Source organism: Anastrepha ludens, chromosome 2 (genome assembly GCF_028408465.1).
Source record: "Anastrepha ludens isolate Willacy chromosome 2, idAnaLude1.1, whole genome shotgun sequence".
NCBI classification, from domain to species: domain Eukaryota; kingdom Metazoa; phylum Arthropoda; class Insecta; order Diptera; family Tephritidae; genus Anastrepha; species Anastrepha ludens.
The window spans coordinates 34,053,398-34,067,781 of NC_071498.1; the positions used below are offsets into that span (position 1 = coordinate 34,053,398).

At 37.5% G+C, this 14,384-nt stretch overlaps 1 protein-coding gene and 1 long non-coding RNA gene across 5 annotated transcripts in view; one reads left to right on the forward strand and one right to left on the reverse strand.

The window, feature by feature from the left end:
* LOC128868215 (uncharacterized) overlaps positions 1-6,039 on the forward strand; it is a 28,143-nt gene extending 22,104 nt beyond the window's left edge. Inside the window, exons 2-5 of one of the 2 annotated variants that reach the window (XR_008455083.1) lie at positions 1,985-2,724; positions 3,306-4,044; positions 4,708-5,089; positions 5,792-6,039. This is a non-coding gene — a long non-coding RNA (uncharacterized LOC128868215). The remainder of the gene's footprint in view (positions 1-1,984; positions 2,725-3,305; positions 4,045-4,707; positions 5,090-5,791) is intronic. The other variant, XR_008455082.1, reaches the window with a different exon arrangement.
* Positions 135-14,384, reverse strand: part of LOC128868187 (box A-binding factor) — a 48,985-nt gene continuing 34,735 nt past the window's right edge. Inside the window, exons 4-7 of one of the 3 annotated variants that reach the window (XM_054110014.1) lie at positions 6,142-6,314; positions 4,909-5,073; positions 3,560-3,656; positions 135-3,272 (exon numbers count right to left, since the gene is read on the reverse strand). In XM_054110014.1, the coding sequence (XP_053965989.1) occupies positions 1,990-3,272; positions 3,560-3,656; positions 4,909-5,073; positions 6,142-6,314 (1,718 nt within the window). In that variant the 3' untranslated portion in view covers positions 135-1,989. Of the gene's footprint in view, positions 3,273-3,559; positions 3,657-4,908; positions 5,074-5,386; positions 5,500-6,141; positions 6,315-14,384 lie in introns of all 3 variants that reach the window. The other 2 variants (XM_054110021.1, XM_054110029.1) reach the window with 2 other exon arrangements.

Consider the following 14,384-nt stretch of genomic DNA (forward strand, 5'->3'; position numbering starts at 1 on the left):
TTTTCAATATAAATATGGGTCCACATATGTATGTATGTTTGTATGTATGTATCTATATATGTATGTATGTATAATTATATTCTTAACGCTATTTTAATACTACAATTAAATTATTATTAACCCTTCAAACCCAATTTGCCAAATGCCTCCCAAACCATTGTGTCTCTGCGGATTTTGTGTTTTTTTTTGTCGGTTCTCGGGCTGTAATTTAAGAGAGTAATTTGTGTTACACACTCGCCGGAAGTCACCCAGAAAAAATCTCGCTCGGACGTTTTTGTTAAAACTCTCAAATTGAGTATTCAACTGTTTTGTGTAAGAAGAGGTATTAAAAATATTAATAAGCAGCAACAACTAAATTTTACTTTATTTTCGTACAAGAATTGTGTTTTTGGGTTCCAGTACTTATGGTTTATCTATTGAGAGCGTATTTCGTATTTAAAAATAAAAAGAGCGCTGCTGGTAACACGATGAAGAGAATGCAGGAATTAGCGATGCCCGCGAACCGCTATCCCGCTCTCAGTAAATTTAACAGAGTCAGTTATTGAGCTGACACAATAAGTGGGTATTGTTTTAAATTTTGTTGTTGAATTGTTTGTAAATCGTGTGATTATTAACAGCATCAGGTACGCTGATGACACAACACTTGTTGCGGAGAGTATAAAAGATCTACAAAGCCTTTTAGACAAGGGTGGTGAATACGGCAATAAATACGGCCTCAAGATCAATATAGAATCAACTAAAACTAAATTCATGGCTGTATGTAGATAAAATATTTACAATAATTTAACCTTATCGATGCAAGGTGAACCCATAGAAAGAGTATCCAAATTCAAATGCCTTGGATGTTGGATGAATGAGAACACGAATAGAAATGGCAACCTCAGCATTCTGCAACTATAAAAAAGTGCTCTGCAATCATGAAACTAACATGCAGTTAAAAATTCGTTTTGTCAAATGCTACGTGTGGTCAGGAGATATGGACCCTTAAAGTGGCTGACATGAACGGGATAGAAGCCTTTGAAATGCGAATATACAGACAGACGAATGTTGAAAATCTCGTGGACTTATCATGTTTCCAACAGTAAAGTTCTTCGCCGAATAAACCGAAGTAGGCAGCTTCTCACCGCGGTGAAGCGAAGCAAGGCAGCTTAGGGCATACTCTATGAAACTACAAGTGCCAAATGTTGCACCTCATCCTGGATGGTAAAATAAAAGGAAGGCGAAGTATTGGGAGAAAACAAATATTCTGGTTGCGTAATATTAGACACTGGACAGGCATAGGAAACGTCAGAGAGTTGGGGAATGTGGCAAGAGACAGTCAAGCTTTTAACGAACTCACCAACAATATTTTTTTGGAAACTTTAAATTGTATATTGTAATTGAGTTGTATTGAAACTTCAATTGTGCCATCGCTTGCGTTCGGAAATGAACATGCAAATAAAGAAAAAATATTTCATTATTATTGTTATTCACGAGCGGATTAATCCGTTCTAAGCCGTTCTCCTTCGCTTTTCCACTTGCTACATAACAGCTAGACATAATCTCACGCATGTGGCAATCTTGTAATTTATCATTATTGCGCTGGGAAGCCGAAAAACATGCGATAAGGCTCTCAGGCAACATTGGGGTTGAATGGGTGAAAATATGCTAAACTTTTTGTATTTTTTTGTTATTTTTTACAACTATTTTTCCTCTACTTTTATACCAAAATTTTTGCCCACATGAAATGAATGCGGTACGTTTACGTCACAATGAATATTTATTTACAATTACTTAGTATAGTATTTTATTGCCTAGTCTATTGCCACATGAATTCAAATTTCTTAAAAAAAAAGAACTTAAATTAAAAAATAAAAACAACTTAATCTATTACCACTCACATCTTACAAAAAACACACCCACGCATAATTTGTGTTTGAAAAATGCATACTTTGGTTTTTGCTATCACCATTTTTTCACTCTCTCTACTTCTCTCTACTTGCAGCTCGCTTACTCGGTTTTCACCACAGTCTCACGTTCGTACTTGCGTTCGAATTCGTGCAACTCGAATAGACTTGGTTGGTGATGTTGATGCAAGTCTTGGTGGTGTTGCATGTGCAGTGCAATTGATTGTGTATTACCTTGTTGTTGTTGTTGTTGAAGCTCAAACAGCATTTCATCCTCCTCTAACGATGGACTGCGGCTGAGTGCCACATCCTGTTGCAGCAAATGTGAATGCTGGTGTTGATGCTGCCGGTGATGTTGCTGCAGTTGCTCGATTTTAATGGAATCTTCATGTATCGGCACCAATTCGCCGAAGTTCGAGTGCGCTGGCGACACCGAACCGGCTGGACTTTGTGGATCAAGGTGTTGTTGTTTCTGTATTTGCTGCTGCTGCTGCTGCAGGTAATGCTGATGATAGTGCAGAGAGTTGCAAAGATTAGATAAATGTGTCGGTTGTTGTCCATGTTGCAACTGATGTTGGTGTGTCAATTGTTGAAATATCTGTTGCTGCGTCGATTGATGGTGATGCTGTTGCTGTTGCTGTTGGTGTTGTTGCAGTGTTGTCGTCGGTGTGGATGGTGTGACCGGTGTTGGGGGCATTGATACCGATGCTGAGGGGGAAGAGTGTGGCGGCATCAGATGCATAAGTTGCTGTGCCATTAATTGATGTTGTTGGTGCTGCTGCTGCTGTTGACTCGGTGAGGATGACGCGAGCTGTTGCTGTGTCTGCATTTGTTGCTGGTGAGTCTGCAGCTGTTTCTGCATAAGCTTTAAAGTGTTGTTGTTATTAATAATATGATTGTTGTTGTTATTTATAACATTATTGCTGTTGTTGTTGTTATTATTATTATTATTGCTATATGTTGTATTATTATTATTGTTGTTATTGTTACTGCTGTTATTCAAATGCCCATTATGTGTGGGTGATGAGGATGAGAACATTATTGGTGAGTGTATGTGTGTCATTGGTGACATTTTCTGATTGTATGAGTGCTGCAGCTGCTGTTGTTGCTCCTGCATTGCAGTCACCTCTTTCAACTGCTGTTGCTGCTGTGGCGTTAGCGGTGAGGAAGGCAGCAAGCCCATGAGCGGTGATTTGGTGTCCGTCGGTGAAATGCTACCATCATTTGTTGTTGGCGACATCAGCGTCGTGTGTTGCACTACAGTCTTGTTCATCTGCGGTTCCTGTTTCAGTTGCAACAATTGCGTGGTTTGCATTTGTTGCTGCTGCTGCTGCTGTTGTTGTTGTTGTTGTTGCTGTTGCAAGTTAGTTGTTAGATGTTTTAGTTCTGATTGTATGTTTTTGTTTTTGTTTGTTTTAGTTTGAGTTAGTTGAGATGATGAATTCAGTACAGTTGATGAGTAATACCACCGAAAGGAACACAGAAACACAGATACAGTGAGAAAGCGAGATAGAGCGATGAACGATGGACGATGAAGCGCGCGTGTGAAAGAGAGGAAGAAGCAAAGGAGACAAAACAAAACAATTAATTTCGCATGCTTCGGGCAAAGAGAATAATTTATAAAACAAAAAAACATAATAATAATAATTATTATAAATCATTCGAAAACTTACCATTGTTGGTATTTGTGGATGGATTGGAGTTTGCATGTAATTTGTTGATTTTGCTGGGCTTTTCGCTTTTAGTGCCCTTCGCTTTACGCTTGCGAGTCTGAAACGGAGAAGAACGATTAATTTGAGGTTAAAATTTTATTTGGCTAATAATGTATTATATAATTAATTGAATTTTTTTTTCGAAACTTAGTTACGAAAATTTTGTGGCATACAAATTTTTTAGTTTTGTTAGCAACCAGTAACAGTCAAAGTCAAAGCAACAATCGTCGACGAGTTGGTCTAGAGAACGTAGCGGACCGTGGCAAACATCAAATAATAGTAAAATAGGAACAACCATAGGCAGCACTAGAGCCGCGAAGGAGCTTTCTTTAACCCAGATAACTCGACGAGCTTATTAGTGCGAAGGTTTACTTCGTTTGCAGAAGATGCCAAGCTGGTCACTCATTAGAGCCAGAGAATGTTAATGAGAAGGCGCAAATGTTACTGTTAAGTATTTTCCATTTTCATTAACATTCTCTGCATTGGCTTCGTGTTCAAACACACGAAGCTGTACATCGTTTGCAGACAATGTCGTGGCTGCCTTCGTAAGGCGTGCATAAACAAGTTGGTCACTCATTAGAGCCAGAGAATGTTAATAAATCTTCATTAACTGAACACATTACCAAGAGCACATTAACATTCGCTGTTAGAGCGAATCCAATTTAACATTACGATTTACATTTTAATGCAAGTGATTGGATTTCGTTTACTTTAAAAACGATATTTTTTTTGATAATTGTATAAACGGTAATAAACAGAATTGATTCAACAGAAACGATTGTCATTTTTCGGTAAATGTTAGATTTAACATTACGTGGCATTACTTGCTTCAAAGTGAGCTCTTCACGCTAACACTAAATTGTTGCGCCTTTTGGTTGCAAAAAATTTGATGGCTACGATGTTATAAAGATATAAATTACGCATAAACGATTTTTTAGTAAACATTTTAATAGAACCAAAAATACTGATTGTTGTTGATATTGACGCCATGGATTTTATTTATTGAGCTCTCCGAATTTGTTTGATTAAAACGCTTAGACTACTCTTGAGAACTACATATGTGTATTTCGTTTTTAGGCGGCATTAAACAATAGTTATTTCTATTACAGGATGCATTTATGGCACACAGCTCATATAGGCGGCTATGCAGCGAATATCGTAGTCAGCGCATTGTATTTATTAACACTCTAATGAAAATTACATGCATATATGTATGTATATATGTAATATGATAAATGAATGTTCCTAAAATTCCTTATTTTATATTTTCGCCATTTTAATATACTACAAATTGCAATGTAAAAACCTACTTGTATGGTGTCCTTCTTCATGGTCAATGGACGTTTCACGCTATGCAATTTGAAGTAGAGTCCGCAAGCATTGCAGACGGGTTCACCGTTGGGGTTGCGACGCCACAAAGAAGTATGCGTTGTGAGGCAATTTGAGCAGGAGAGACCGACACGACGGGAAGCACTCTAAATATGGAAAAAAGTAATTAGTATATAGACATAAAATAATTTACAGACGAATAGTTAAATTATCATTGCATATATTAAACATTTGCAAATTGACGAACAAAACATTGCTCTCGACATTTTTTAAAGTGCGTTTATATTAATTGAGATTCATTATTGTATGAAAGATATTTGCATTTTTTTTTGTCTAAATTGTACTTTAAATATTTCTGTTGTTATTTTTTAATTTTTTTAATATTATTTTTTGTTTTTTGTTTCTGGCATCTAATGTAACAATGTATGTATTGTAAGTATGTTGGTTTGTGTCACCTACCATCCGGCGCGAACTTGAACGACTAACATGCTCCTCGGCAGACGCTGTTGCCGTCCGACTCGGCACATTAAACGGATAGCTCTTATAGAAATCCCCGCTTGACTCAGCGGCCACTGCAATAATTATGAATTATTTATGAGAACAATTTTTTTAGCAGTCAAAAAATTAGTTTTTTGCATTTTTTATAATTTATAATGTTTTTCATTTCATTTTTTTTTTTTTTTGTTTACAACGAAAACTAACAAAACAAATAAAATTGGGCGAAAAGTTCGAAGCAAGGCAACCTAAGTTAGTAATGCATCTAAAGGAAAACGTGCATCTTTCCATGATTTTTTAGCATTTATATAAAATTAAATTAAATGCGTAATTTAAAGTTATGAATAAATATTTTTTTTTTTTTTTCAGTTAATCGAAACAGATTTCATCAACAAATGAAGCGAGAACGTTCACGCAACAACAACTATGTACAACGACAACGATGGTGATGGTGAATGGCGACGGAGGCAAAAGCGGAGGCGGATTTCTATAAGATTTATTTAATTCTGTTTTTTTTTTTTATGTACAAGAAAAAAGCAAATATATGAACTTTAATTTTGCTTCACAAGTTTTTGCACACTTTCTCAGAGTTTGAAATATATTTCTATCAACATCTATTTCTCAGTTTTTTTTTTAATTTGCTTGTTTAATATGTGTAATGAATGAAAAGTGTAAATAGTGTGAATTTGTTTCACTTGAATTTTTTATTTTTATTTTACCAATCTTCTAGGCTGTTTTATTAATGGACGATTCATGCCGTTCGTTTTATTATAGAGACCGCACGCATTGCACAAATAATGTCCGGTATTATCACGGCGCCACAATGGAGTTGAAACCGCACCACAATTGACACATTCTCGCCCATCGGTGATAAAATCGGCATCGTAAAATGCTTCAATAAATTCATATATAAATGCAAAATGTGTAAAAATTAATCGAATGCTAAGTATTTAAGATATTTTGTAACGTTTGAATGTACATATGTATGTATGTATTAAGAATAAAATATGTTTTTGAAATCTATTAAGCTTTCTCTTATCTTATGCATGGAAAAGAAAGCTTAGAAAGTTCTCTCCCGATACAAGTATTTCAAATGAAGAAAGCACAAGACATCAAAAAAATACTTGTTTTTTCTCAGTGTAGACATTTTTCTACTTAAGTAGGTAATTAAAACTAAATTAAGGAAATTGTTTACATATATTGTTCACTATTTTCTTAAGTCTAAAATTGTGAATATATGTATACCTTAGGGACTTGATGACTGCATAAAATGTTATCACATTTTTACATTATACAAAAAAGTGTTTTTTTTTTTAAGTTATTGAGTAAGACATTGTAGGATTTCATTAACGATAATTAGATATGATATACCAATTTGTTTACATTAATTCATAAAACTGTATCTGAGAACTTATTTTACATTACCTCAAAAATATACGAAGCAGACAAGTTTAGTATTGCTACCAGGAAATGTTCCTTAACATCCTCTACTATACTTATACTTTACTCTACTATATTATAGCATTGCACTGACTCACATTTATACACCCACCTCTCAGTTATGTTACAAATAACATTGAATGTAATGGCAATGATAACTCTAATGTTGGCTAAACCGCATGCTTATTCTTTTGAAAAAATGCGTCTCAAAAACGAATAATATTGTATTTTATTGTAATGTTAGGAAAATTTTGTTTCTTTACAGACCCACGAAACTTAATAGGTTTACAAATGTAAATGTATGGCGATAAATGTATTAAAGAGTACTTATTTCAGAAGTGATGCCTGGATGTCAGTAGTGAAGTATTTCTAGGCGGTACCTATTTTTTTATGTGTGCTTTGACACTTGCCTAATAGGCAGCTGTATAATTTTGCACAATAGAGCAACGAGAGCAACAATAGAGCAACTTATTATGAAAATAGTCGATCTTTAAGAAGAACAACATATCGCAAAATTCGTTTGTGGGAAGTAATCGTTCGAATGAGTTAACAATTCAAAGGTTGGTGAAATAATTTGAAGAAACTGGTTCCGTCGCGGATAGGAAAAGGACGCTCTGTTGACAATGTTTCTGCTGTAGCGCAAAGTGTGGCTGAACAATCTGCAACATCGATGTCCGATATTTCGACGTTCTCAACAATTAGGCTTTTAGGATTTTAACTGTAGACGTGTTCATAAGAGACATTTCAATGATGTCATTTTCCACATAGCCGTACTTTTAACAAAAATAAAATTTCGAATAAAAAATTAAAAATTTTGAATGTAATAAAACCTGAAAGAATCTAAATTTTTACATGTTTTCTTTTAAAACAACATCTAGACGCGTCTTTCGAGATACCCTTTCTCTATATTCTATTGTATAAAATATATAATTTGTACAAAAGTTGAGTTTTTCTTGTTCTTTCCTCACATGAAATATGCAAAACTATAGCACGTCGTATGGCAATTTTTTCGAAATGTCGGTACTTCATGAAATGTTTTCGAGAAAAGAAAGCTCTATAAAATTTCTTGGCGTATCATTCAATGGCATATCATTTGTGTTGGACCAACTAACCATATTATTTATGTTGGAACACTTTTCTCTAAGTCTGGTTGAGATTTGAGTTGTGAATTGAAGTAGATTCTTCTTCTTCTTAATTGGCGCTATAACCGCTTACGCGATTTTGGCCGAGTTTAACAAAGCGCGCCAGTCGTTTCTTTCTCGTGCTAACCGGCGCCAGTTGGACACACCAAGTGAAGCCAAGTCCTTCTCCACCTGATCTTTCCAACGCAGAGGAGGCCGCCCTCTTCCTCTGCTACCACCAGCTGGTACCGCATCGAATACTTTCAGAGCCGGAGCGTTTGTATCCATTCGGTTGACATGACCCAGCCAACGAAGCCGCTGGATCTTTATTCGCTGCGCTATGTCTATGTCGTCGTAAAGCTCATACAGCTCATCGTTCCATCGTCTACGATATTCGCCGTTGCCAACGTGCAAAGGTCCAAAAATCTTACGCAGAATCTTTCTCTCGAACACTCCAAGCGTCGCTTCATCGGATGTTGTCATCGACCAAGCTTCTGCGCCATACGTTAGGACGGGCATGATGAGAGTCTTGTAGAGTGTTAGTTTTGTTCGTCGAGAGAGGACTTTACTGCTCAGTTGCCTACTTAGTCCAAAGTAGCACTTGTTGGCAAGAGAGATTCTACGTTGGATTTCAAGGCTGACATTGTTATCGGTGTTAATGCTGGTTCCTAAATACACGAAGTCTTTTACAACCTCAAAATTATAACTGTCAACAGTGACGTGGGTGCCGATACGCGAGTGCGCCGACTGTTTGTTTGAAGACAGGAGGTACTTCGTTTTGTCCTCGTTCACCACCAAACCCATTCGCTTTGCCTCTTTATCCAGTTCGGAGAAGGCAGAACTGACAGCGCGGTTGTTAAGGCCGATGATGTCAATATCATCGGCATACGCCAGCAATTGTACGCTCTTATAAAAAATTGTGCCTGAGCGATTAAGTTCTGCGGCTCGTACGATGCTCTCCAACATCAGGTTAAAGAAGTCACACGACAGCGAGTCACCCTGTCTGAAACCTCGTTTGGTATCAAACGGCTCGGAGAGGTCCTTCCCAATTCTGACGGCGCTGCTGGTGTTGAGCAACGTCATCTTACATAGCCGTATTAGTTTTGCGGGGATACCAAATTCAGACATCGCGGCATACAGGTAACTCCTTTCCGTACTGTCGAATGCAGCTTTGAAGTCGACGAAAAGATGGTGTGTGTCGATTCTCCTTTCATGGGTCTTTTCCAAAATTTGGCGTATTGAGAATATTTGGTCGATGGTAGACTTTCCAGGTCTGAAGCCACACTGATAAGGTCCAATTAGTTGGTTGACGGTGGGCTTCAGCCTTTCACACAATACGCTCGCTAGAACCTTATAGGCGATATTTAGAAGACTAATCCCGCGGTAATTGGCACAAATTGCAGGATCGCCCTTCTTATGGATTGGGCAGAGCACACTTAAATTCCAACCGGCAGGCATGCTTTCATCCGACCATATTTTGCATAGAAGCTGATGCATGCACCTTACCAGCTCCTCGCCGCCATGTTTGAATAGCTCACCCGGCAGTCCGTCGGCGCCCGCCGCTTTGTTGTTCTTTAGCCGCGTTATCGCTATTCTCACCTCGTCATGATCGGGTAGCGGAACGACAATTCCGTCGTCAACGATTGGGGTATCGGGATCTTCACTTTCTCGGTGACATGCGGAGCTGTCACTGTTTAAAAGGTTCGAGAAGTGTTCCCTCCATAATTTACGATTGCTCTGTACGTCAGTCACCAGTTCGCTGTCTTTGTTCTTACAGGAAAACGCCCCGGTCTTAAAACCTTAAAACCGCCGAACTTTCTGGTAGAATTTTCGGGCGTTGTTCCTGTTGGCCAGCATCTCAAAACCTCTCGTTTCTTCTTTCGGATAATACGTCTCTCTTCCTTTTTCAGCTCTCTGTAGCGATCCCACATGGCTCGCGTTGCGCCCGATCGCAGCGTGGCTCTATAGGCGGCATCCTTTCTTTCTGCGGCAGCATGACATTCCTCGTCGTACCAATTGTTTTTTCGGGCTCGCCGGAATCCGATTTCTTCTTCGGTACGTAGAAACGAGAAATGTTGCTCCATTGTTCGTGGATGCCGGTTTGTTGGGCAGTACTCTCTGAGAGCAGGAGTGAGAGTCGAGTGGCGAATCTTCTGGCTGTCTGTTGTGATTGCAGCTTTTCGATGTCGAACATTCTTTGCGTAGGTAGATGCACGTTTTTTGCCGCACAGAGGCGAGTGCGCAGTTTGGTTGCAACAAGGTAATGATCCGAGTCGATGTTGGGTCCTCGGATCGTACGTACATCTAATACACTAGAAGCGTGTCTTCCATCTATCACAACATGATCGATCTGGTTTCGTGTTTTTCGATCAGGAGACAGCCAGGTGGCTTGGTGAATTTTCTTATGCTGGAATCTGGTGCTGCAGACTACCATGTTTCGGGCCCCGGCGAAGTCGATCAGCCTCTGTCCGTTACCGGAAGTTTCGTTGTGCAGGCTGAATTTTCCGACTGTGGGACCAAAAATTCCCTCCTTGCCCACCCTGGCGTTGAAGTCGCCAAGCACGATTTTTATGTCGTGGCGGGGGCAGCGCTCATAGGAACGTTCCAGGCGCTCATAGAAAGAATCTTTGGTCGCATCGTCCTTCTCTTCCGTCGGGGCGTGGTCGCAAATTAGCGATATGTTAAAAAAACGGGCTTTGATGCGGATTGTTGCGAGACGCTCGTCCACCGGAGTGAACGACAGTACTTGGCGACGAAGTTTCTCTCCCACAACAAATCCGACACCGAATTTGCGCTCCTTTACATGGCAGCTGTAGTAGACGTCGCAAGGTCCTATGGTTTTCTTTCCTTGCCCCGTCCATCGCATCTCTTGGATGGCAGTGATGTCAGCCTTTACTCTCACGAGGACATCAACCAGCCGGGCAGAGGCACCTTCCCCATTAAGGGACCGGACATTCCAGGTGCATGCCCTCAAATCATAGTCCTTATTTCGTTTGCAGGAGTCGTCATCAGTATAGGGAGGTCTCATCCGAGGCTTTTTTAAAGTTTTCATTGGGGGGGATTTTTAAGTGGCGGGTCCCAAACCCAACGCACAACCAGCTATCCTGGAATGTTTCGCCTTCTCACTTTAGCTCACTCCCGAACGGGTGTTCGGAAGCTATTGAAGTAGATTAGTAGCAGTAAATTTCTTTAACCTTCGGTAGACACACCTGTTTTTTACTTTTTAATTTTTTATCGTAAACGACTCACTGGTGTAAGTTTCACTCGAATTCAAAAACTTTTTTCCACAAATAGAGCTAACATTTTTATTTACACTTTTTTTGTAAGTATTTAGAGAAAATAAATTTTAAATGAATTGTTTAATTTAATTTATTTAATGGTACAAAAAACAAGTTCAAGTATTTGAAGGTATCAAATAATATAATAATTCTTGGAATTTATTCAAGTTTTTATTAGAAATAAGCTTTGCATTCTAAACAAAATCAATGTATCTCAAAATTATCTTGGACTTCAGAAAACTACATAAACTAATAATAAAGCGTTGAGAATACGAAAAATAGCAAATACATACATAGAAATTAGTGAATTTTTAGTTAGTTAGTTATTTGTTTTATATGTTTTCTGTAGTAGTATGAACTACATCTTTGCATAAAATTAATTAAAATTTGAAAATAAATAAATAGTCAAAATGTGATGCACACTTTTCTAAAAATAAGACGCTGAGAGTACCTGCTCACATACATATATAATATTTAGCTTAGTTTTGTCAATGGCGAATTTTAAACCTTTTTTAATTCCATTTCTATAAAGAGTGATTTTATTTTAGAGCAATCATGGCAATGTGGTCTAGGAGTCGGCTTCTAAGAAAGCGAGGTGGAGATTTTTTTATCTGATTTGGATGATGAAATAATTAATTTTGATGGCGATGATAGTGTCCTAGACTTGTCAATATATGGTGTACACTTTCTTTTGACGTTCACTGTATATGCAAAAAAGCGCGAACTACACACTGAAATAAATTTCACACATTCACTTTTTTTACGTAAATAAATTCGGTGTGTACCAATTACTGAGGAAATACTACTTTGATTCGAAGAGTAAAATCGGAGTTGCTGAAATACAGCTAACGGTATATTTCCAGATGTTAGAGACCACCAGATGCAGAACGCCAACCCATCAAACATTTTGTGGGGTGGCTCACACTCCAGTGTGACTACTGAAGGTTATCATAACTCGGGTTAGAATGAGTATCATAAAAGTGCATCAAATAATATTGGATGAGCGGGCAGCTTTGCAATGCGGTTCTATACCTTGAAATATAGCAAGATTTCTTCCATGGCTCTCAAATATTTTAGTTCATCTTGAAAATGAACTGTGGAACTGTTTTCTAGTGTTCTAACTTTTTCCACTCATTACTAACATTTTGCTGTATACATACATATGTACGTAAATGGGTAGTTTACTATAAATATTTATGTTTCAACATATGTCTGTATGTACACGTGTACGTACATATGTTTGCTATCAATCGCATTACTTTCTGACGTAAAAAACTTTTCTTTCTGAATCTTACTAATAACAGCCGCTTGCTATATTTTTAAGAAAACATTAGCGCTCGTTTAGTTAGGATCAGTGTATGCTTAGTGCCCTTGCATAGCTGCATATGTACATATGTAAATACATGCAGCTATTAATACGGACATGCCATATTTACATACATAAGTATGCATGTATGTAAGTATGCATGCATGCACGATTTACTGACGTGAACAAATGTGGTCATTTCGCATATAAAATGCGCAAACATGTATTTATGTGCATGTGTATGTATGTATGTCTCCATGTAGCCTAAAGTTCATGCGTATGGATGTGGATGGAAAAATTGTAAGTATTTACATATGTATAATACGTACATACATGCATATCCATATGTACATATATTTGCGTAACCTGGGTAAAATTTCAGCTGGGGTGCGAATTCCTTCACAAAATTTTTGAAGGAACTATTTGTGTGGTTTTTGTTTTTTGGTTTGGAAGAACTATATAAGTACATACATACGTTCGTACATACATACATACATTCGTACATACATACATACATACTTACGCAAGTATCTAAATGCATTACTTTTGTATAACCTCAAATATTTTAACCCACAAAATATCTGCAAATGTTGCGCTGTTCCTCTGGAATTGATTTTTTTTCACTAAAACCTAAATCTGTCAACTTCCTTTTTAAAATAGAATACTGTGGAGTATAAACGCCGGGATAAATATTGGTTTCTCCATCTTGAACCACTGCTAAATTTTAAATGTTGTGGAAATATTTTTCTATATTAACAGCTCTGTTAGCCAAGATTTAGACATAATTTTACCTAACATAGTGCCCATTCACACAGAGAAACATTTGGAAGGGAAACATTTTGCTGGTGGGAGAAGGACGGGTGGGGGAGAGAGGGGGGTTTCGTCTCTCGTAGTAGCGACACGTTTTGTGCTTCTTATGCGTTTTGTCAAACTTGAAGTTGGCTGCAAAACACTGTTTGATGGTTGCTTCATTCGTTTTCTGCTTTTGTGGGAAAAAGTTCTGAGGTTTGAGTTGGTTTCCAATAAAATGGAAGAAATCAACGATGATAAACATCAGAACGCTGCTTGAGAAATACAGGTTGATTCTTGCTAGTAAAGTAGGTATGATTTAAACCACTTATGGAATATGTTGACATTGAATTAAAATATCATATTTTTTTGTTTTGCACTTCTAGATACCCAAGCACCAAAAAAACGTGATACTGCATTTAAACAATAACCGCCAAACTGGTTCGGATATGTTCTACAATTCGCGAAAATGTAAAGCGGAGTACGTTCGTCAACAGTTTATTCAATATTTTAATGAAGAAGGCAAACAAACAATCATTTGATTTTTTTTATTTACATTTAAATATGTATATACAAATTTTTGTACTTGAATATAAAAAAATTGAAGTAAAAATACTTCATGTATAAATGCTTAACTTAAAATTCACGGAATTAATAGCTGTAAATGGAGTATCACTTTTTTTGCGCTAAATTCAAAAAAATTATTTTCTTCACTTTATAAAAACCACAAAAACCACGGTTAAACGAATGAAAGAAATGTCAAAACATGAAAATGTCAAAAGATGCTAAAGAAGTAAACGTCAAGAGCAACAAATGTTGCCGAAAACAATTTTGCCACGAATGAAACATCAGAAGAGAATTTCCAGTGTCCCCTTTCCAGATGTCTCTGTGTGTAAATCGGGGCTCACGGAGATGGATAATCGGAGATGATGGAGATACGTGCACAAGAAATGGATTGAGGTACTGACGGGTCATGACAAGAAATGAGTATTTTGTTAAACTACTTTAAGTTAAAAACTAGGTTATCG